The sequence below is a fragment of the Primulina eburnea genome, chromosome 6 (assembly GCF_022965805.1).
Source record: "Primulina eburnea isolate SZY01 chromosome 6, ASM2296580v1, whole genome shotgun sequence".
Lineage (NCBI taxonomy): Eukaryota > Viridiplantae > Streptophyta > Magnoliopsida > Lamiales > Gesneriaceae > Primulina > Primulina eburnea.
Window position 1 is genome coordinate 29,050,022 of NC_133106.1, and position 22,330 is coordinate 29,072,351.

Here is a 22,330-nt window from a genome sequence, read left to right on the forward strand (position 1 = left end):
ATCTACAGATCCTTTGCTACATTTTTTGGCCATTTTTCTCATCTTTTGAATGTTATTTAATGACCTGATAAACATGAAATATGAATGATCTATCACTGAAAATAAACAAGCAAACAAATATATTTAAACACTAAATAAATAGTTATGTAAATTTAGAACAATATGAATCAATCAAATAAATAACTATAAAATCTATTGTTGAAAATTTCAGTCATGTCTCAGTCATCGATTCCCTCACACTCATTCCTTGAGTACGGTTCTTTCTCAGTAATGTTAATATCAAGTAGGGACACATCAAGAGGTGTTGATGACATATAAGCATCTTCTCAAGCACATTCATGTTATGAATACCCCGAGGCGGCGCTTTTAGCAACACTTACCAATTTGTTTCATCATTGTCCATGGAATAGAATACTTGCTTTGCTTGTGATGCTAAAATGAAAGGATCACTTTCAAAAGTTTTTAGTCCTTGGTGTAAGTTGACCGGTGTAAAACCATCTTCAATTTTGATACTAGTTCCAAGATTGGCCCAATCACACCTAAAAACTGGCACTTTGAAAGAATAGTAGTCTAGAAAAATAATATCTCGTATAATCCCATAATATGATAATCTTCTTACTAGTCATTGTAATAGTTTTTACGACGATTCAAAAAAATCAAAAATCAATTATACAATTGTTGTAAAGTTTTTACGACGATTCAAAAAAATTTCAAACCATACAATATAAAATGGTATTGATTGCATCACATAGTGGAAAAGTTGTCAATTATTTTTTATACAATGATGTATTATTTTTTTAAACTGAAGTTTGCACATACAGCATTGTTTGAACATATTGGAAATAACATTCCTTAAATTTCGTCACACCGCCGCCGTGTTGGACGGTGGTGGTCGGATTGTTAAAAATCGTGCACACAATTTTCACGCACACATACAACAGAAACAAACCGAAGGAAACTGAAAATTTTCCATTCCTTTTCTCCACCTTCTCCTCCGAAAACACACACGGATACATACCTATACATACACATACATACATATACTTGCACGATTTTTGCACACCGAGAAAACGATTGGGATTCGTTGTTTGTATGCATCTCTTCACCGCTTTGTATGTATGTGGATAGCGGAAGAGGGAGGGAGGAGATAAGTTTCTGGGATAGGGATATTCGAAAATGATTGCTGAAAATGCGGGTTGCTGAGAATTCAAGCTCCGATCTTGATTTAGGGTTTCGAAATTTACGGGTTTTGGGTGGAAATGGAGGTGGAATCTTCCATGGGGAACGAGCCGGATCAATATTCGTCCGACCGACCCTCCACTGCTAATGATGGAGACGCGCCTTCCGAATCTCAATCCTCAGGGCCGCAACAGCGGCAACAGAAACATGGTGATACGAGCGATAATGATATTGGTAGTAATACTTCTGGTGGAGGGGAGGGTGTGGCGGGGCCCCGTTTTGCGCCTAAATACAGAGTAGTTAACGTCAACATCGAGAAGGAGGATGACGACCCAGGACCACGGTGTGGTCACACGCTGACGGCTGTTTCGGCTATTGGGGAGGTGGGTAGTCCTGGGTATATTGGGCCGAGATTGATTCTGTTTGGTGGGGCGACAGCTCTGGAAGGGAATTCTGCAGCACCGGGAACTCCTACCTCTGCCGGAAGTGCAGGAATTCGTATGTTTGTACTTTGTTGTATTTGGAGATCATGATGATTTGAGGATTTTGATTATTATTTCTAGTATTCTTGGCCTTTTCTTTACTGGAATTGTGATTTTTTAAGGGTATTTTTTCTAAAGTACTGGTTACTAATCTAGCAGTTTCGAGCAATTATAAACTTTCTGTAGAGAATGGATGGAAGTATAATCAAGCTGAAATATATGTGTAGCATCCTTAAAGTTAAAAGTTTCTTAATAAAGAGAGAGTATGGGCAAATTGTCCGGTTGATATTATTGGTACAAAGGAGATCTTTTAAGTGATCTATTCAACTATGCAATTCTTATAATTGAAGCAGAATGGTCCGATGGTGCTCACTGTCTTTAATTTAACTGTGAAAAATGGTTGTTTTAGTCATCATGACCTTTTATGGACATTTAAGCATGCATCTATTTGATCACAGGGTTGGCTGGGGCCACGGCCGATGTGAATTGTTATGATGCGTTGACAAATAAGTGGTCTAGGTAAGCCAACTATGATCGCGTGTCAAATTGAATCTTTGTTCAGTATTTTGTAATAAATTTTTTTAATGTAATTGTCAGACTTACCCCAATAGGAGAACCACCCACGCCTAGGGCAGCTCATGTTGCCACCGCTGTGGGTACCATGGTCGTTATTCAGGTGAGTTGAAAAATGGCTTCATCTTCAAAAGTTGACAATTTACATTTCTGCGATTTGAATATTAATGTCTTTAATGTTTTCTTATCATAGGGTGGGATTGGCCCAGCAGGTTTGTCTTCAGAAGATCTTCACGTTCTGGACCTCACTATACGACCTAGGTGGCATAGGTTATTCTCTTCATAACTATAAATACATGTGCATATTACAGACTTGCCGTGTGCAAAATATTTTACCCTTCCACAAACAAAACAAGTTGTATATTCGTTGTTGTTGTCTTTTATTGGCACAGAACTGAATACCTCTCATGTAGGGTTGTGGTTCAAGGCCCTGGACCAGGGCCACGCTATGGACATGTAATGGCTTTGGTTGGACAACGTTATCTCATGGCAATTGGTGGAAATGATGGTTTGTTTCATGATCAGTTGTTCTTTCTTGGTTCATTATGTTATTTTGTTGGCCGTAATTTATGAATGCTTTTTTAGGAAAAAGAGCTTTAGCTGATGTATGGGCGCTAGACACTGCTGCAAAGCCATATGAATGGAGGAAACTGGAACCAGAGGGTGAAAGTCCTCCTCCATGCATGCAAGTTCTTGAAACTCACAACTAATAGCATTTTATAGAGGAATTTGTTTCCCATTTATGTTCTTTCCTTTTAACTTCTCTGGTTTCCTTTTCTCTTTTTTTGCTTTGTCGTTTTTGTTCTTCCGATGGACATTGAGCTCAACAAGGGCTTCATTTTTTTTCTTTCCTTTGGACTGACTCAGCAAATAAATGGTCGTGAGCGAACATTGTGGTACATTTGCACTGTTTGAGAGGATTTTACGATTTATTAAATAAATGAAAAGAAGGAAACTTTTTCATAAAAACTGCTTCATTAAACTTGCCTGTTTTATAGTTTCCGTAGTGCTATCTTGTTGTGCGTGTTTGCATTTGTTTGGTCCTTACCATGGAAAAGTCTTGTTCATAGCAGAATGTCTCATTAGATAATCTTGCTCGATACTCCATTGAAAGAAAATAGGTGTTTCTTGTCTCTCTTTTGGCCCAATAATTTTATTTCTTTGTTCTCTTCACAAGATATTTATTTAATTGCGTAACTCTAGTGGTGTAACTCTTGTGTCTCCATTTCGGAAGAAATTTTAACTCTCCTTTCTATTTTCCCACATGAAACGACACCCAAGTTTTTGGTCTCATATGTTAATGTGTTGTGAATTACGTAAATCGAAGTTTCAAAATTAGTTAGGCCTGGTTTCTGTTTGTTGATGAAATGTTTATTGTCAATCTAGTGTGATTATGTGGGTTTGAGTTGAAAGAATCTTGGATGTGACTACTTAGTCTAGGAGACAATAATTTACACTGTAGATACTTCTCTTGAGTAAATACTAGAGAGCTCTAAGATTGGATTCTATTTGATGGGCTTGAATTAATGTTTGCTAGCATCGACTTGGATTCATTCTGAATTTCTCTCTCTTTATGTTTCCATGACTGGATTTCTCCATCTCAGGTTTATGAACTAGAATTTGGCTCTTAAAAATGGTCTTGTTTCATTATCTAGCCTACACCGAACAGATTCATTAAATCTGTGCTGGAGATTTGAAAATTTCACGACATCTCATGGTTTTCTGAAATTGCATGAACATACCCTATTTGATATTTATCATGCTTGTTTGCTTGCAGGTATGCAACAACAAGTGCTCGCTCTGATGGTCTTCTTCTTCTGTCTGGTGGGAGGGATGCGAATAGTGTGGTTAGTGGGAGTCCTATGGCAAATGCATCGTGCATGATTTAAGACATCCTGAGATACACTTGACCTTGTTTTATCAATTCTCTGTTGTCAAAGGATTTATTACTCTTTTGTAAAGAAAATAAATGAATCGTGCTCTTTTATGGAATCCCAGCACTGTGCTTACCTGTTTAGTGTCTTTGACGTTTGGTTACTCGAACGATAGACATAAGCGGTTTTCTCATTAACTTTTTAATTCTCCATACTGCCTTGGGAACCCGGTGGGAGGGAAGGGATGTATTTGGGTTCTGAATGGTTCTTCATTGCTGAAGCTATTCATGGAAATATTGTACCAAAGGGGAACATAATCTGAGACATTATGAGTTTAATGTAAACCATGAGGACCTAAGTGTGTAACTTATGGTGCTGTCCACTTCCATATTTTATCTGTCATCAAGTTGCTTGCAGATTTATTTAAATCTTAACACATAATGCTACATCTCTGATGAACCAGATGTCTATTTTTGGTGATTCATTATGGTATTAAATGTTATTGCTAGTAATGTTGAGCATATTCAATGCTTTGATTGTTTTTTCTATTTGACTCTTCATGTATCCCGTGTTTAATTGCGGCACCAATAAGAGTTTGTTTTATCATTGCATCTAGGTTTAAATTGTTGTACGTGAAGAGTTTGGTCGTCTTGGGTTTTGAACATTCTTGATTGCTTTAAGAGTATTGTGACTGCTTTTATTAAAATGATCTGCAGCCACTAGCTAGTGCATATGGTCTAGCAAAACATAGAGATGGCAGATGGGAATGGGCAATTGCTCCCGGTGTCTCACCATCTCCCAGATACCAGCATGCAGCAGTAAGTTCTTCATGGATTCTTGATAAACTTTTGTATTTTTATTTTGCCAAATTAAATAAACCAATAATCACTGCCTTTATTCCTCTCGTGTGAAATCTTAATGTTTATTGTCTTTATAGGTTTTTGTTAATGCACGACTGCATGTATCTGGGGGGGCACTGGGCGGCGGACGCATGGTGGAGGACTCTTCAAGTATCGCTGGTATGTTTTGAATTTTCTAGTTTGATCTCCTTGTACATACCAGAAATCTGAGTTGCACCAGAAGAGCTCCATTTTGTACTAAAAGAAAAACTTCTTTTCCGTTCTCTATATAGTTTTGGATACAGCAGCCGGAGTCTGGTGTGACACAAAGTCCATTGTTACAAGTCCAAGAACTGGAAGATACAGTGCTGATGCTGCTGGTGGTGATGCAGAAGTTGAATTGACAAGGCGCTGTAGGCATGCTGCTGCTGCTGTTGGTGACTTGATCTTCATCTACGGTGGTCTACGTGGTGGTAAGATATGATTCTGCCACATGATTGGAACATATTAGTTTTTATTGAGGTCGTTCCAGTGATTAAATAAGAGGTTTTCTAAAATCCTACTAATTTTTATTTTTTTAACGTAAAATTCGAAATTCATATTTAAAATACTAGACATTTCCAAAATCCAAAAATTAATTTAACATTTAAAAGTTTAAAGTGCATAAAATCCCTAACTCACCAATTAACAAAAATCATACGTCAATCATTAACATGATCAACACTAACTTCAAAATAAAGCCTAAAAATCTCTAATTAAATCATTAATAAAATCTTTAAAACTTTGACTATCAAGCTAATACGGAAAATAATATCCCTTGGAGTGTACTGTCGGACTCCATCTATTCAAGCGTCAGCACCTCTCTTAGTCTCATCCTCACTTGCAACATTCAAACCTAGTGATTCTAATGACTCAGCACGTTCTAAACATGAGTAATAAATAATACATATACAAGCACATGCATTAAAAATCACTTTTATTCAAAATAAGCTAGCATAAATTTTGTAAGCATCATAAATCGTCAAATCATAAAGCTTTCTATCATTGATCGTTTTGGGTGAAGTTTGATCCTTGAAAATGACCAGCTGTATCATGTGGTCGACTGATCAGTCTTATCTCACCATTGCGCATGGGAACGGGCACTAGGCACCGACGTAAATGGAAATACGATCGTTGGGCTCTATTTGGGACCTTCTCCCTCACGATATTCCTAATAATCATATATCATATCTTTTTTGTCACAATCAATTCACATCCTTCAAAATACTTTTCTTTTTCTTTTTAATCATAAAATTTTGCATCCTTTCTAAATTCGTAAAATAGAATTTTAACAGTAAAAATTGCACAGCTTTATCATAAATCATAAATTCCCATATTTTTATCATAAATGTTTTAAAATAGCATTTAACATGCATTATGATTCTTTGCACACTGCTAGACTTTTCGTACTACCCAGGACGTTAAATGATCATTTTTCCCTTGGACTCTAAAACGTTTGCTTACTTTTATCGACTCAAGCCTATCCCCAAACCATCATATAAGCTTAAAATTAATTTTTGATATTTTTCTTAGACGTAAACCTGAGCCTTTCGATTTATTTCCTTAAACCATGAACCGTTTTAATCCCGAATTAATACAAAACTTAATCTTTTCTTCCCAAACTTTAAACATAAGCTTTACATACCTAAACTACCCCTGTGAGCCACGAACCAACCCTCATGAAGCACGGTTCGAGCCATCTCCTTTATTCTTAGCAATTTCGAACCCTAGGCCCTAATTCACGTTTTTATCCCAAAACCTTCGAACCATCCTCGAGCCACCTAAGACCAGACCACGTCCAGCCCCTCCTAGACCACCCTGAACCATCCTAGACCAGCGCACCTAACCCTTAGCCTAGCCATCACCAAATTCGAGCCCTAACTTTCCTAGAACCATTCGCCTCCCTAAAACCTCGAGCCACCACCGAACCACCCTGGACCTAACCCTGACAAGACCCTCCTGGACTCTACCTGAACCCCTCCTGCCTAGCACCGAGCCAGCCCAAGTCCTAAGCCAAGCCACGTGGTCACCCTTCTTCTCCTTACCATGCGCACGCGGCGGTCCACCCCCTAGGACCACCCTGAACCCCTCTGAACCCAGCCTAGCCGCAGAGCCCTCTCCTCCCTTGCCTAGCAGTCCCTTGCAAAAACATTGCCCTAAACCCTTGCTAAGGCCGCGGCTGCTCCCTCCTTCCCGCTTCCACGAGTCCAGCCATGCTAGGACTCTTCCTAGCGTCGAGTCCTGGCTAGCACAGGTCCCCGACCAAGCCCCTGTCCCCTTAACCGTCCCCTTAGAGCCAACCACACTTCCTTAAAAACCCTAAGAAACCTTAGGATTGTCTTCCCTTAGCCTTGCACGTTTCCAGCCTATGTTCCTCCGTTATACGACTCTTTTTACGACCCTTAAACGTCACCTATTGGCAGCATGTCCTGAGGAATCATAAAGTGTTTCAAACAAGCGTAAAAGCGTCAAAACTTTGAAAATAATCGTCAAAATGTTAAGCAATTTGAACTCAAATATTTTTCATGCTAAAATACATAAAACATGCATATTGTGATTTGAATAGTGCATCAAAAGAGTTAGAAGCGTGCCTTTGCATTTTTAAAACGCTCGAATACGTGATCGTTGGCGTGGGTTGCAAAGAGAGACGAACGGGCGACGAAAACTCCGTGATTCTACTCTCGTAATTTCGAAAATTTTAGGTGTGTTGTGTGTGAAGTTTCGGTTGCTATGGCTCAAGAAAAACCCTATGTTTCTATTTTATAGATTTTGAAATTTGTATGTTAATGCGCTAAGGTTTTGGGCCTTTGTGTTTAGAGCATTTGGGCCTACTAATCTTAGATAAATTAGACCCAATAACACCTATTTAATTGAAAATAAAAGTTTACAAAAATTAGTTTTCAAAAATAATACTTTTGATCCTTTAAAAGCCCCTCGTTTACCAAAACCGGCTTTCTGGATAAAATCAAGCTTGTCTCGTGAAATAATTTGGGTTCCAGCATTTTTAGAAAATTTTAATCATATATAATCATATTATTAAGCCTCAAAATGGTCGTCATCGGTCTCCTTTCCCCAGCCTATTATCGAGTATTCGGATAAAATCTTTAGTTTTCACGAAATCATGCAAATAGACCTTCAATCACTGTTCTAAATGGCGGTCGAGGGCCTAGGCGGTAGGCGGCCCTCGACCGCACCGCCTACGCTTGAGGCGGGTGTTTTAGGCGGCCAAAGCTATACGGCGTAGGGGAGGCTAGTCGAGGCGGGAGAGGCGGCCAGGGCGAGCAGGCGGGCCCTAGCACACCCAACGTATTATTTTTTTACTTTTGGTTTTTACTCTCATGTCTCAACCACTAAGCCCACCACACACTGCGCCGTCCGCCTCCCGCATATGTAGATATAGCAGATGGTGCATATGTAGATGATTTGGAAGATTAGTTATAGCATATGTAGATATAGTAGATGATGCATATGTAGATGATTTGGAAGATTAGTTATGTTTACTCTAGTACTTGTTCTACTGATGGATAATAGATTGAAGCTTTGAAATTTAAACTTAGTTTTTTGGTAAAAGTAATTATATCACTTTCTTAGTATAATAGCATTAATATGATGATGAATATTTATTAATTATCTTGTTAATTTGCATGTGTATATTTATTTGCTTTGTATGAAGTTTTTTTGTGCTTAAAAATTATTCAATTATACATCTTACATAAAAAATGATGACTATTTGTGATTATATTGCATGATTATTTATGGTTATCTATAAAAAAATATTTAAAAAATTCAACCGCCTGGGCACCGCCTAGGCGGCCGAGGCGTTAGGCGGTCACCGACCGCCCCGCCACCGCCTCCCGCCATTTACAACCTTGCCTTCAATCATATACTATGTATCATTTGAGCATTTAAAATCTATTGAATAAAATGAATAAGCAATTTAAATCATTTGCATGCATGCGGTTTACGTGTAATGATTTTTCGGGCGTTACATTTTCTATTTTGTATCATCCTTGTTTTGAACAATTACACTTTCTAGAATCTTTTTTTTCAAGCTATATATGATTTGATCTGGTTGATAACTTGGAAGTAATGATGACATCATCAACCGGAGTTTTTTTTTTTTTATTCTTTTTTTCTTTAGAAAAATCATAATATATAAAAAAAACATCAACATCAAGCGGAGTTTCTTTGTGTGCTTTATCATAAATGGAACATTGCTATAAGAACGGCCAAACTAAGAAATTTAAGCATGATGGATTTCATAGGAGTTTGTCGTTGTAGATTTTACTTGCGCTCATTTCCTAATAACATAACACAATATACTTCCAAAAATATCCCACACTTCCTGAAATACTTCCTTATATATACTTTAACTCAGAACTGCAACAGTAATTTTTAATATCCTGGGCTAGATTCCTTGAAGAGAAATGTTAGGCGAGCTGAATTTGCGAGTAATCAGGTGTGAAGCTGTTGGATTTGATTTATGTTCCATTAAAATATTGGTTGTAAACACTTGTAGTCGTGGCTAAGATAACATCAAATTTCCGTATTGCTATGTGACAGTGAAACCTTTTTCCTTGAAATGGCGATATTTAGGAATTTCAAAATTCAAATAAAGATGAGCAACGATTAAAGCAAATGAAGAAAAGGTGCTTTCTGAGTGAAAAATTTAAATCTCTGTATCTTAAAATTTAAGATCTCTGAGGAGTGACAAGTCATCGTAACCAAAAGATATAAGAGTGAGGATTGATAATATGTTAGAAGCGAAATTGATAATAGTTTTTGGCGATGGAAAACTGGTAGTGAGAGAAATATTTCAAAATGCTCTCTCCCCCCCTTTTCCTTCGTTTCCATCATCCGTCAACTTTCGTCATTACCGATTCTTGATTTTCCGGCGGCGTCGACAACTTCTATTAGTCCGGCGACGACAACTGGCCGTCGGTGCAAGAGTCGTCTCTCTGGGGCTCGTTTTTAGGGTTCTTTTAATCATCACTTACGTCTCTTTTCGAGGAAGGAACCTTCATGGCTGTTCGCAATCTAAGGAATCGCCGGATTGGAGCGCACGAAGTCAGAACAACACCTTGGGAAGAAACGATTAAGATAGAATTCAAAATATTCACACTGAGGCTAGGGAATGATGGTCGCTCTATATGGTGGGCTGAAAAAACTAGGAAATCCAGCTATCTGATGGACTTCGAAGGTGAGGAGGCGCGTTGGTTCAATCTCCGACTCAAGGAACACATTAGCTCACCATTTTCAGGTTCGGGTTCTCAACGCTTCAGAGGTAGGAATGCAGTCTTCATTATACAGAGTTTCGCCAACAGCAGAGGAAGATATTTAGAGGTTTCCAAATTTAATAAGAGCGGCAGAAAACAGATTACCATCGTACCAAGTGGATTAAGAGCTGAAGGTTGGATTAATATCTCAATTGCACTGGATAAGTTGACGACAAGCGGGCATCAGAGGAGGGCTAATCAGAGCAATGATCAGTCTAGTGACGGCCAGTTGATGCATAACACACCCAACAGAAATTTGACAAGGACCTCCAACGGTGAATTGATGAGAAATGCAGAAGTCATTGATGAGCAGCGGGTCCAGCAAAAATGGGATGAAGCAATAGTAGTCTCCAGAGTTAAAGTCAATGATTCATGGCAGCGTATTGAAGGGGTATTAAGGATTTCAACAAACAAAAATGTCAAACTCTTTCCGTTCCAGGCTAATAAAGCTCTATGGTGGCCTTCCACTGCGGAGGAAGCTTCTTTTTATGTCAATCTGAAAAGGGGATTCTTTGACCTTGGAGTGACATTATTGTTTGAACGATGGTCCAAAGACATTGACACTCTGCACACGGTAGAAGCATGCTGTAACAGCTGGATCCATATCTATGGATTACCTTGGGAGCTATGGTCCCCGGCATCATTTAATATCATAGAACAATGTGGGGGTTTGTTGGCTATTGGTGTCGACACTTTACATTTCAGAGATCTTGGTGCGGCAAAGATTAAGGTGAAAGGAAATGAAGGAGGGTTTATTGATACTAAGATGCAAGTTCAGCTACAAGGGAGTATTATAGAAATTAGAATTAAAGTGGAAACTTTTGATCCTAATGGCTATGATAACTATGAAAAGCAGACTTACGCTCAAGTAGTAGTGAATGGGAAGAAAATCTTAGCGGGGTGGGGGAACAAGAATATATACAGGACATTAGCAGAAGAGGAAGCAATCAAAAGCATTCGGGACAAGGACAAAGATAAAGATACCAAAGCAACTCAATCCGGACAAGGAAAAGAATCGATAAACGTCGGATCAGTAGGAAGAGGGTGCAGCACGGGGGATAATATGGAAGAGGATAGGGGTGTTAGACCTCCTTCAAAATCTGTTATCATTACAAACACAACGTCTGAACCAAAAAACCAAACATCCAAGGCTAAGGCAATGAAGATACTGAGAAACCTTGATCCAAAAGAAGCACATAAATTCAGATGTTCTTCTATTGCTTCTGTGCTTATTGACCAAGGTGATGAGATTTTCAATAGGGAGGGATCAGATTTAAACAACAATATATTCAACAAGTTTGGGAAAAGCTATTACAGAAAAAGGAAAAAGGACAGCACACGAAGTACAGAAGGAATAAAATTAGGGGGGCATTTTGTATCAGACATTCATGTCACGGGGCTCTGTGGGAAGATGGAAGCTGGTGACGCCGAAGGATCCGAGGAAATCGCATTTGAAGACTCTCCAGAAGAATTATCTGAAGGGGAATTTGACTCATCAGATACAGGTACAATGGGCTACATTAGCTCGGAAGCTCCAGAAACCGATGAAGATGTGGCAAAAGAAATGGATACATTGTTCTCATCACCAAAAGGAGAAAAGACTTTCTCAAGCTGCAATTCATTAGAAAATCTAGCAACTTCAGTGGGACAGGTTCTTGCACAAAATCATTCTATATCTTCAATCCAGTCCTTGTCTCTAACTGTTATTTTACAATCTCCTTTTACTTACTTGGGTCTGTCTAGAGGATTTCTAGGTGGGGGGGTAGGAATAGTTGGTGGAAAGCCAGGTAATGGGACATGCATACCTTCAAGGAATGTGATGGAGAAAAGGATAGTGGAAGTAAGAGAGGAGGCGACAAATGGAAAAGTTATCAGGTGTGGAAGAGGGGTCAAGATGTCAAATGGCAGTTTAAAGAAGGAATTGTACAGACTTCAGTGTGGTATAGATTACGAAAAAGGTGCTACTTCGAGGGGTCCCAGAGTGTTACAATGAAAATATTTTCATGGAATATACGAGGTGGAGGGGCTGCACGAAGAAGACAGTTGGTAAAAGTGATCATCCGCAAAGAAAAACCAAATATTGTTATACTACAGGAAACAAAACTTGAGAGGGTGGATAGAAAATTTGTGACAAGTGTGTGGAAGTCAAGATTCGTAGAATGGGTATGTCTACCTTCAGTGGGAAGATCGGGGGGCATTATTGTGATGTGGGATCCACGAGAAGTCTTAGTTACCAACAACCTAATTGGGGAATTCTCGGTGTCAATTGAAATAAGAAGGAATGATGATATAACCTGGTGGTTCTCGGCAATATACGGACCGGTGAAACCAAGAGACAGAGAGTTATTTTGGGATGAATTGGCGGGGTTGAAATCGCTTTGTGGGGATAATTGGTGTTTGGGAGGAGATTTCAATGTGGTAAGGAATGTGGGAGAAAAAATTAACAGTCAATCATCAAATACAAGCATGGCATGCTTTGATGCTTTGATAGAAGACTTGGAACTCGTAGATCCTCCGCTGCTGAACGCTAAATTCACATGGTCTAACTACAGAACGGAACCGATTTGTTGTCGGTTAGATAGATATCTCTTCTCTAGGGGATGGTCGATTTTATTCCCCGATTTCAGACAAAATGTGCTACCAAGAATCACGTCTGATCACTGTCCTATTGTGCTTGATACCGTGAAAACACGCTGGGCCAGTACCTTTCAGATTTGAAAATGCTTGGATGACTCACCCAGAATTCAAAAAACAGGTGGAAACTTGGTGGAGCAAGGAGGGAATCCAAGGATGGGAGGGATACAAATTCATGCATAAGTTAAAGACGTTAAAGGCAGAGGTCTCCAAATGGAATAAAGAAGTCTTCGGGGATGTCAGAGTGAAAATTCAAGAACTGAGTGACAAGATTAATCAACTGGATAGGCTTGAGGCAGAGGGACTATGGGCTGAAGAGCTACACGCTGAACGGAAGAAAGCAAAATGTTCGCTGGAAGAATTGTCTTTTAAACAATTTCAACTAAACAGCCAAAAAGCGAAATGTTCATGGCTCAAATATGGGGATCAGAATTCCAATTATTTCCACTCTTTATTGAATAAAAGAAGAAACAGAGCAATGATCGATAGATTGGAATTGAGTGATGGCAGTATGGTTACGGACAGAGGACAAATCGAACAAGAAATCTTGGAATTCTATGCGGGTTTGTTCAGAAAGACGGGAGGTGATGTAGTGAATTTCGAGGACGAAGGGAGAGGTCTTCAAGGTATAGATTGGAATCCTATACAACACACATTCGCAGATGAACTAGAAAAACCTTTTGATGAGGCAGAAATTAAGAAGGCGGTGTTCGAATGCGATGGTAATAAAGCACCGGGGCCGGATGGATTCACAATGGCATTTTATCAAAAAAATTGGGAAACAGTGAGGGTGGATTTGTTAAAGGTATTCGACGAATTTTTTAACAACGGGATCGTCAATGGAATCACGAATGAAACATACATATGTCTCATCCCAAAAATAAGAGATGCAAGACGGATCAAAGATTTTAGACCAATCAGCTTGATTACGAGTTTGTACAAGATCGTGGCTAAGGTATTGACTACGAGACTGAAGAAGGTCATGTGCGATACCATTGCGGAGAATCAGTCTGCTTTCATAAGAGGAAGACAGATATTGGATTGTAGCCTCATAGCGAATGAGATTGTTGAGGAATATCGAAGGAAAAAGAAGAAGGGTTGGATCCTAAAAATTGACTTGGAGAAAGCTTACGACAACGTTGATAGCCAATTTCTAGATTTCGTGTTGGATAGAAAAGGATTTGGGGAAAGATGGAGGTATCGAATGTCAATTTCTCGGTTTTTATCAATGGAAAACCGTGTGGGAAAATCAAAGGAGATAGAGGCTTGCGACAAGGTGATCCGTTGTCTCCCTTTCTGTTCAACATTGTCGTTGATGTGTTGGGGAGGATGATAGACAAGGCAAAGGTGGACAACAAGGTCAGGGGACTTCAAGTTGGGAAAGATAAAATTGAGATATCACACTTACAATTCGCGGACGATACACTTTTCTTCGCAAATAAAAGAGCTGATGTGGTAGCAATTGTGGAGTTAATAAAACAGTTTGGAACAAGCTCAGGGCTGAAAATTAATTTAGGAAAAAGTGTGGTTTTGGGATTGAGTTGCTCGGTTGATGAAGCAGAGGACTTGGCAACAACTTGTGGGTGCAAAAAAGAAAATTGGCCAATCAAATATCTTGGACTACCATTGGGAGGCAACCCCTCAAAGCTGCATTTTTGGGAACCGGTACTTTCTAAAATGCACAACAAATTAGCAAGCTGGAAAAAATCGTTCCTATCAAGGGGGGGAAGATTCATTCTGATAAATTCAGTATTAGGAGCGATGCCATCGTACTTCATGGCATTGTTTAAGGTTCCGAAAAGTGTCGCAAATTCTATGGAAAAAATAATGAGGGACTTCCTATGGGATGGTGCTGACGGGGAATACCATTGCCATGTGGTTAGATGGAAGCAGGTAAGCAAACCAAAGGAAATGGGAGGGTTGGGAATGGGAAATATTTGTCTAAGGAACAAGGGTTTACTTGGTAAGTGGTGGTGGAGAAATTCGGTAGAAAAGGAGTCATTGTGGAAAAAAGTGATTATGAGTATCTACGGCCTACATGATAACGGATGGGATTTAGGTTTGGCGGAGAAGGTGACATTCAGAAGCCCTTGGAAGTGTATATCCCGATCATACCAGGCTTTCCATCAGCTAGTTAGGGGGGTGCTAAGACAAGGTAACTTAATTCGTTTCTGGGAGGATGTTTGGGTGGGTGAGTTATCGTTTAATGTACGGTTTCCTTCTTTATTTCGAATTTCTTGTTTTGTTAACAAACCAATTAGTCATTTCGTAGAATTCGTCATTTCTGGGGGTATTTCAACAATCATTTGGGATGTGAGATTTAGAAGAGCTCTTAGCGAGGGTGAGATTCACGAGTTCACAAACTTGATGTCAGTGTTAGATCGAGTCAAATTGCAGGAAGGGGTTCAGGACTTCAGAGTGTGGTTGGGGGACGTTTCGGGGATCTTTTCGGTCAAATCTTTTTACGGGTCTTTCTTTCAAAACCCTTCCTCTATTTTTTTCAACTCTTACAACAGCATTTGGAAAGTTCATGTCCCACAGAAAATCAGGATTTTCTCATGGATAGTAAGCTTGGGGAGGTTGCCGACATGTGATTCTGTGCAGAAAAGGTGGAAGAATTGTGCCTTAAGACCGCAATGGTGTTGTCTATGCCGAAATCATGAAGAAAGTCAAGATCACATTCTCTTACATTGTCCTTTCGCAACAGGTATTTGGAATAAAGTGCTAAATGAGCTGGAATTTCAATGGGCTGCGCCAAGACATGCAAAAGATTTACTTCTTGACAACTCTTGGTATCCGTTCGCGAACAAATTTAGAGAGTTTTGGTTTATCATCATTCATACCATATTGTGGACAATTTGGTTGGAAAGGAACAAAAGGATATTTCAAGATGCTTACGAGTCAAATGACCAAGTATGGGAGAGAATAAAATTGGGAGTGGCCACTTCGACGGTCAATCTTACTCAGTTTCAACATCTAAGGGCCTCCGATCTCTATAGGGACTGGAAATTTGTATGGTCTTGAGTTTTTGTTTTGTGTTTGGTGTGATTAAACAGGTTCAAAACTTTGTGGTAGTGTAGGATTGTTGCGGATTACTCATCCGTACATATGATGTAATTAATCCCTAAATTAATAAAATTTGTTTCTTATCAAAAAAAAAAAAAATAATATGTTAGAAGCTAGATATTTATTTTTTTCCGTTCAAGATAAAGGTCTTCTATGTCATTGTGGTTTTTAATTTTGTCCTGTTTTTGTTTTGTTTGCTGGACAAATAAGAGATACACATTTAAAACCTTTGCAAGTGTTTATAGAGTTGAGCATGGAGTTCTGCTGAATATAAGAAGTTGGACAGATTTGCCAGTTTACTCTCCTCCTATTGTTATGCTGAGAAGTTGATTAATATTACAATATGCTATTTCTCAATACCATTTTTTTGGCGCATCATTCCTACCTCAAGTCTATGAATAGTGTCGATGTGTGTTTTTGCTCTCCTAACTCGGTACCTGTTCTACATGGTCTCTCAGGGCAATCTGTTGCATGCTATTTTAAAGCTTGTTTCTCCGTTTCTCTAAAACTTTGATGTAGATCTTTAGATAAATGCTACTTGATAACAAAAATTATCATGGAATTGGAAATTATATCATCTTTCTTTTATCGACACTTTGAATGTTGTCAAACCAGGGGTGTTACTTCGTGACTTGCTTGTTGCTGAAGATCTGGCTGCTGCTGAAACAACAAGTGCAGCTTCTCACGCAGCTGCAGCAGCTGCTGTGTCCCATATGCAGCAGGAGAATGCACAAGTTATGTACAGATTTACTGATGATGGGACAAGGGCGACATTGCCCGAGACTGCTGTTGATGGTGAAGTCTTGGTGGGGAGTCCTGTTACCCCTGTCAATGGGGACATTTTTAGAGATATGAGCACTGAAAATGCAACACTTCAAGGTTCCCGGTAAATTTTTCATCGTGGTTTGTTTGTTGTAATTCAGCTCGCCTTTTGCGTCACTTGCTTCAATTTCTGATGATAAATATCTTCAATCGAAGACTGAGTAAAGGCACGGACTACTTGGTTGAGGCAGCAGCGGCAGAAGCTGAGGCTATCAGTGCGACATTAGCAGCTGCAAAAGCTCGACAAAATAATGAAGTTGAGCTGTCAGAGAGAGATCGTGGGGCAGAGGCAACTCCTAGTGGAAAACAGATATCTACCCCGTTCAAGCCTGACTCTGTGGTGTCAACTAATTCTTCACCAGCTGGAGTTAGGCTACATCATCGTGCTGTCAGTATCACTATAATATATATTTCATGACCTTAACATCTCAAGTATAATGATCGAGTGTTTTGACATTATTTTTCATTAATGCATTTGCAGGTTGTCATAGCTGCGGAGACCGGTGGTGCTTTGGGTGGTATGGTCAGACAACTTTCAATCGATCAGTTTGAAAATGAAGGCAGGCGAGTCAGTTATGGAACTCCTGATAATGCAACCGCGGCTAGGAAACTGTTTGATCGCCAGATGTCTATTAGCAGTGTGCCAAAGAAGGTATCCTTTTGCACACATTGGAGTTGTATTTGTTCAGGTTTTAGGTTATCAGGATGACCATTGTTGATGAGTTCTAAAATCATACTGTTTCTTGCTCATTCTTTCTGTTTGCCTTGTGTCCTCATGTGACACATGCTGCTGATCAATATGGGTGCTTTTTAAAAACATGTGATGCTTAGGAATTTGATCAAAGAGTTATACTTTTCATGTTCTTTGTTATTCTGATTTTGTTTTTAGTAGTACATGTACTATATCACCCAGAGTTGTCCTACTGGCCATCCCAATTTTATTTAGATTTTTGTCTATCCTACACATGTTTTTCGAATAGCAGCCTTATGGACTCTGTTTGCCCGTCTCCCAGGTGATAGCTCATCTGCTTAAACCTCGTGGTTGGAAGCCTCCTGTCTGCAGACAATTTTTCTTGGACTGCAATGAGATTGCAGATCTATGTGATAGTGCTGAGAAAATATTTGCGGGTGAACCTACTGTCCTACAGCTGAAGGCTCCTATTAAGATATTTGGTGATTTACATGGGCAATTTGGGGATCTTATGCGGCTTTTTGATGAATATGGATCCCCTTCGACTGCTGGTGATATAGCGTAAGTTGTAGAATTTGCAACTTTTTCATTGCATACTAAATTCTTGACCAGTTGTTATTTTGTTAGATGCAAGCTTTGCTACTTTTGTGTGGCAAACACTTTTGACATACTGGCCAAATGACTTTATGAACTTTATGTACATTTCCATCGGAGCCATAAGCACTATCTTAACCTTGATGTTATCCAAGCATTGAATTCGTTTTTTCGTTTAACTGCAGAAACACCTTTGTGGTAGGTGTTGCATTAATTGGCTTATTATAAAAGGAAGTGACTGAACTATTTAAATTAATGTCAGTCATTGTTTACCCACGAAGTTTTAACTCATGCCTTTTATTTGGCTTTGTGGAGAGAGGATTTCAAGATATGAAATTGATATTATTTATGTTTGTGGTTTTTTTATTAGATGGACCTATGTTGTTTATGTTTTGAACGTTTTCTTTTCTGTATAAACTACTTTACCTTTTCTTTTCTGAATAAACTATTTTAATTGTCTGATATTGAAAATTTTTTGTGGTTCTCGCTCATTGTTAATTCCATTTTTCCCTCATTATTTGTTTCTATTCGTGTTTCAAAATTTGCTGCTTTTTTTCATTTTTTCTGTTGATTAGTATGTGAAACTTCCACCACATGATTCTATTGTTCAAGTAACTTTTCATCACTGGTTATGATATTTTCTTGCGCTAACCAACTCCAACTATAACTAAAACCTCGTAGCGAGAAAAAGGACACCTTTTACCAATCGACATAATGCAATTAATTGAATGTCAAAAGCTTTTTGTACTAGAAACTGATTTGCATTAAGTTCTATCAGATATATTGACTATCTCTTCTTGGGAGATTACGTTGATCGTGGACAACACAGCTTGGAGACAATTGCTCTTCTCCTAGCTATGAAGGTAGTTTTCCCTTCTATTTGCTAGTGCCATTACCCCACCTTCCCCACATATTGGCTGACAAGTGCATATGTAACATACATAATTTGTAGGTTGAACATCCACATCAAATACATTTGATTCGTGGTAATCATGAAGCTGCGGATATCAATGCCCTTTTTGGCTTTCGAATTGAGTGCATTGAGCGTATGGTAATACTTAAAAAAAATGGTATTGGGTTGGTGGTTTTTGTTATACAGAATAAAGTCATGGACCTCAGGATGGTTTTCTTTACAGGGTGAGAGAGATGGAATATGGACATGGCATCGAATAAACAGATTGTTCAACTGGCTCCCTCTGTCTGCATTGATCGAGAAGAAAATTATTTGTATGCATGGTGGTATTGGTAGATCTATAAACCATTTAGAACAGATTGAGAATATTCAGCGTCCCATTGCAATGGAAGCGGGATCAATTGTTCTTATGGACTTGTTGTGGTTAGTTTATACTTGTTGTCTTCGTGTTTTTACTTCTTCTTCTAATCCCCCTAACTTATATTTTTTATATGAATATTTCCTTGTAGGTCTGATCCCACCGAAAATGATAGTGTAGAAGGATTACGGCCAAATGCTAGAGGTCCTGGATTGGTTACCTTTGGGGTGCGTTTTTCTCGCAAAGTTTCTTGCAAACCACCACCCTTTCTAATGTGCTTATTGACTCAGATGCTTTTAAATATTTTTCTTCCTTAAATGCATTTTTGACTAATTGCTTTTCTTTTTCATTTTGGGCTGGTCTTGTGTGGTCAAGGCTATGGTCACTGTTTTAGCCGTACATTGTCCTAGACCCTGGGTTAAATTATTTGTTAGATCACAGTTATGTTCAAATAAAATTGCAGATCAAGGATAGGAACCTTGGGTTGGTCTCTGGAATTTAAAGTTCAGTGTGGTGCTTGGTTGATAACATCTTATAAGCTTCAGAATTCTTATGAAATGTAAATCTTTTAAAATAAGCTCAGTCAAACAATCTGAGAGTGTCTCGAAATATTCAGACTCCTTAACCACAGAAAAACTAGGATTTTGTTTTTCATTAAAACCTAAGTTGAGCTTGTCTCTGAGTCACTCGATCAAGTGAGATTTCCTGTGTTGATGGAGGCAAGATGGGTTGTTTTTTTTCAATCGTGAAGAACATCCTCAAGAGCTGTGGACTGTATGTACTTGTGTTTTGTGAAACGACAGTTGAAAAAGAATCTAGTATTCATGTTTCTATTAAGATTCTTTTCAAAACCGGGTTGGTTGTCCTTAAGTGCTTCCTTTTTTGCATCTCGCGCCTGTAAGTTCTGTTCAACCATCTGAGGCAGTTTTCTGTATAAATCAAAATCTCTTGGATTCTTGTAAACTAAGTTCAAGTTTTTTCCCTGGCCTTATGTAGACTGAATTTGAGAGCACCCACTCTTTAAATAAACTCTTTAAATTTGAGAACATAAATAATGGTATTGTATGAATCAAGAACATAAGCTTTTGTCTAGCTCATAATTGTTGACCAAAGTTCTGAAGTCTACTTGTTTCCATCATTCGTGAAAAGTAATTGCTGAAAAAATCAGTTCGTGTTATGTAAGACAATTATTTATGCAAGTTTTAAATGCTGGTTGTGTATTGCTAAGGTAAGGCACATTTTATTTTCTAATAATATTTTTGGTGAGAATTTTCTAGAGTTAATCAATGTTTTATGTCATTGCAGCCTGATCGTGTTAAGGAATTCTGTAACAACAATGATCTTCAATTGATTGTCCGGGCACATGAATGTGTGATGGATGGATTTGAAAGATTTGCTCAGGGACATTTAATTACACTGTTTTCTGCCACAAACTATTGTGGTATGGTTGGCCAGGATGTCCTCCATTTATTTGTCACGGTATTTATTTATTTGAATATTAGCTGTTCAATCTTCTTATTTTTCATTTCTGCAGGTACTGCAAACAATGCCGGTGCCATCTTGGTCGTGGGCAGAGATTTAGTAGTGGTGCCTAAACTAATTCATCCATTGCCACCTGCAGTTTCATCTCCAGAAACCTCTCCTGAACACCATACAGATGACACATGGATGCAGGTACCTACTTTTATTTCCTACTTTTCGTTTTCTATTGTGATTCCTAGTATTCATCTTTTGTCTTCTGCTCAAGATCTGTTATTTTCCCTCCCTCTGCATGTTTTGGTTATATATTTATAGGAGCTCAACGCTAATAGACCACCTACGCCAACTAGAGGTCGTCCCCAAGTTGCTAATGACCGAGGTTCTCTTGCTTGGATTTAGATATGCTATTCTTCCCAATCTTCCTCCTGTACCTTTCCTTGGCTCGGGCTAGTGCCTTTTAACTTCCAGTGATTTGATCACGGTCCATTCCATAGAGTGAATTGGTTGAATTTATCTGTCTCACTGTGGAGTGACATCGGCACAATGATGAGACATGTTTTGACCAGAAATGTGTACAGCAAACTTGTTGCTCCGATAAAGGAAAAAATTAAGAATCGAAAAGACGCATCCGTACATGAGACTTTAAGGAACAGAGGTAACAGGTAGAAGTCACACAATGCTTTGGTGTCTAGTCGAACAGGCATGTTAGTTATTTTCTTCTTTTTTTTTTCCCAATTATTATTATTTTCAAGTGTTATGTATGTACTGTTTTTGGTTTTTTCATTTGGGTTTTTGTTGTATTTGTCTAATCTTAAGAGAGAATGTAAGGTACTTTTACGTTATTGGTGGGATGTATCATGTTGAAATTTTCTACATTCATTTGTACACCCAAATACAGTAGTCATTTGTTGATTAAATCTGTTTCTGTTTAGCTTCATTTGAGCAACAATTTAATTTGGCAAATATCCTATATAGCTAATATCTCTCGAGCAGTTTCCTCTGGAAGAGACAATTCCTTGCGTAACTTGACATCATCATTTTAATTTTGGTAACAATTTCTTTCATATCTTCATCTTTATTGAAACTATAGAACGAGTTTAAATTATATTTTTTTAAAAAAGGGGTTGATTTTGGTGACAATCTGGTGGTATTTAAACTGATATATGAAAAATGTCTTCAAATCGCTCAGAGATTGAGTTAATAAAAACGACTACAAGTATATTTTACAAGAGATTTGTGCAGGGTATGCCGTTTCTAAAATATCGCACAGATTGATGCAATCATATTTTAATATTCCGCATCTTATCAGTATATGATTGTACATGATTAAAAAATATAGCGTTCTTGAGTCAGTGATGTCACATCTTAAAATATGATAAAACAGTGATTATTATTATTATTTCAAATGCATAAAAGACTCATTTTTGGTGATACAATGAAATGACAAGTTGAAAACTATTTAATAAGGTTTAAAAAAATATTATTTACCATCTGTTTTGTGTTTTCTGCAT

The 22,330-nt window shown here is 38.4% G+C and overlaps 1 protein-coding gene across 1 annotated transcript; it reads left to right on the forward strand.

Annotated features, from left to right (window-relative positions):
- Positions 1–799: 799 nt before the first annotated feature.
- Positions 800–21,694, forward strand: LOC140834093 (serine/threonine-protein phosphatase BSL3-like). Its single transcript, XM_073198729.1, has 21 exons — positions 800–1,677; positions 2,120–2,180; positions 2,259–2,337; positions 2,428–2,504; positions 2,648–2,742; positions 2,820–2,919; positions 4,012–4,081; positions 4,825–4,926; positions 5,046–5,127; positions 5,241–5,420; positions 16,578–16,848; positions 16,941–17,172; positions 17,266–17,436; positions 17,798–18,036; positions 18,848–18,932; positions 19,022–19,120; positions 19,206–19,405; positions 19,492–19,567; positions 20,646–20,781; positions 20,875–21,014; positions 21,135–21,694. Exons 1-21 carry the CDS (start codon positions 1,260–1,262, stop codon positions 21,216–21,218), a joined length of 2,997 nt encoding a protein of 998 aa, XP_073054830.1. The 5' UTR covers positions 800–1,259; the 3' UTR covers positions 21,219–21,694.
- The last annotated feature ends 636 nt before the right edge of the window (positions 21,695–22,330 follow it).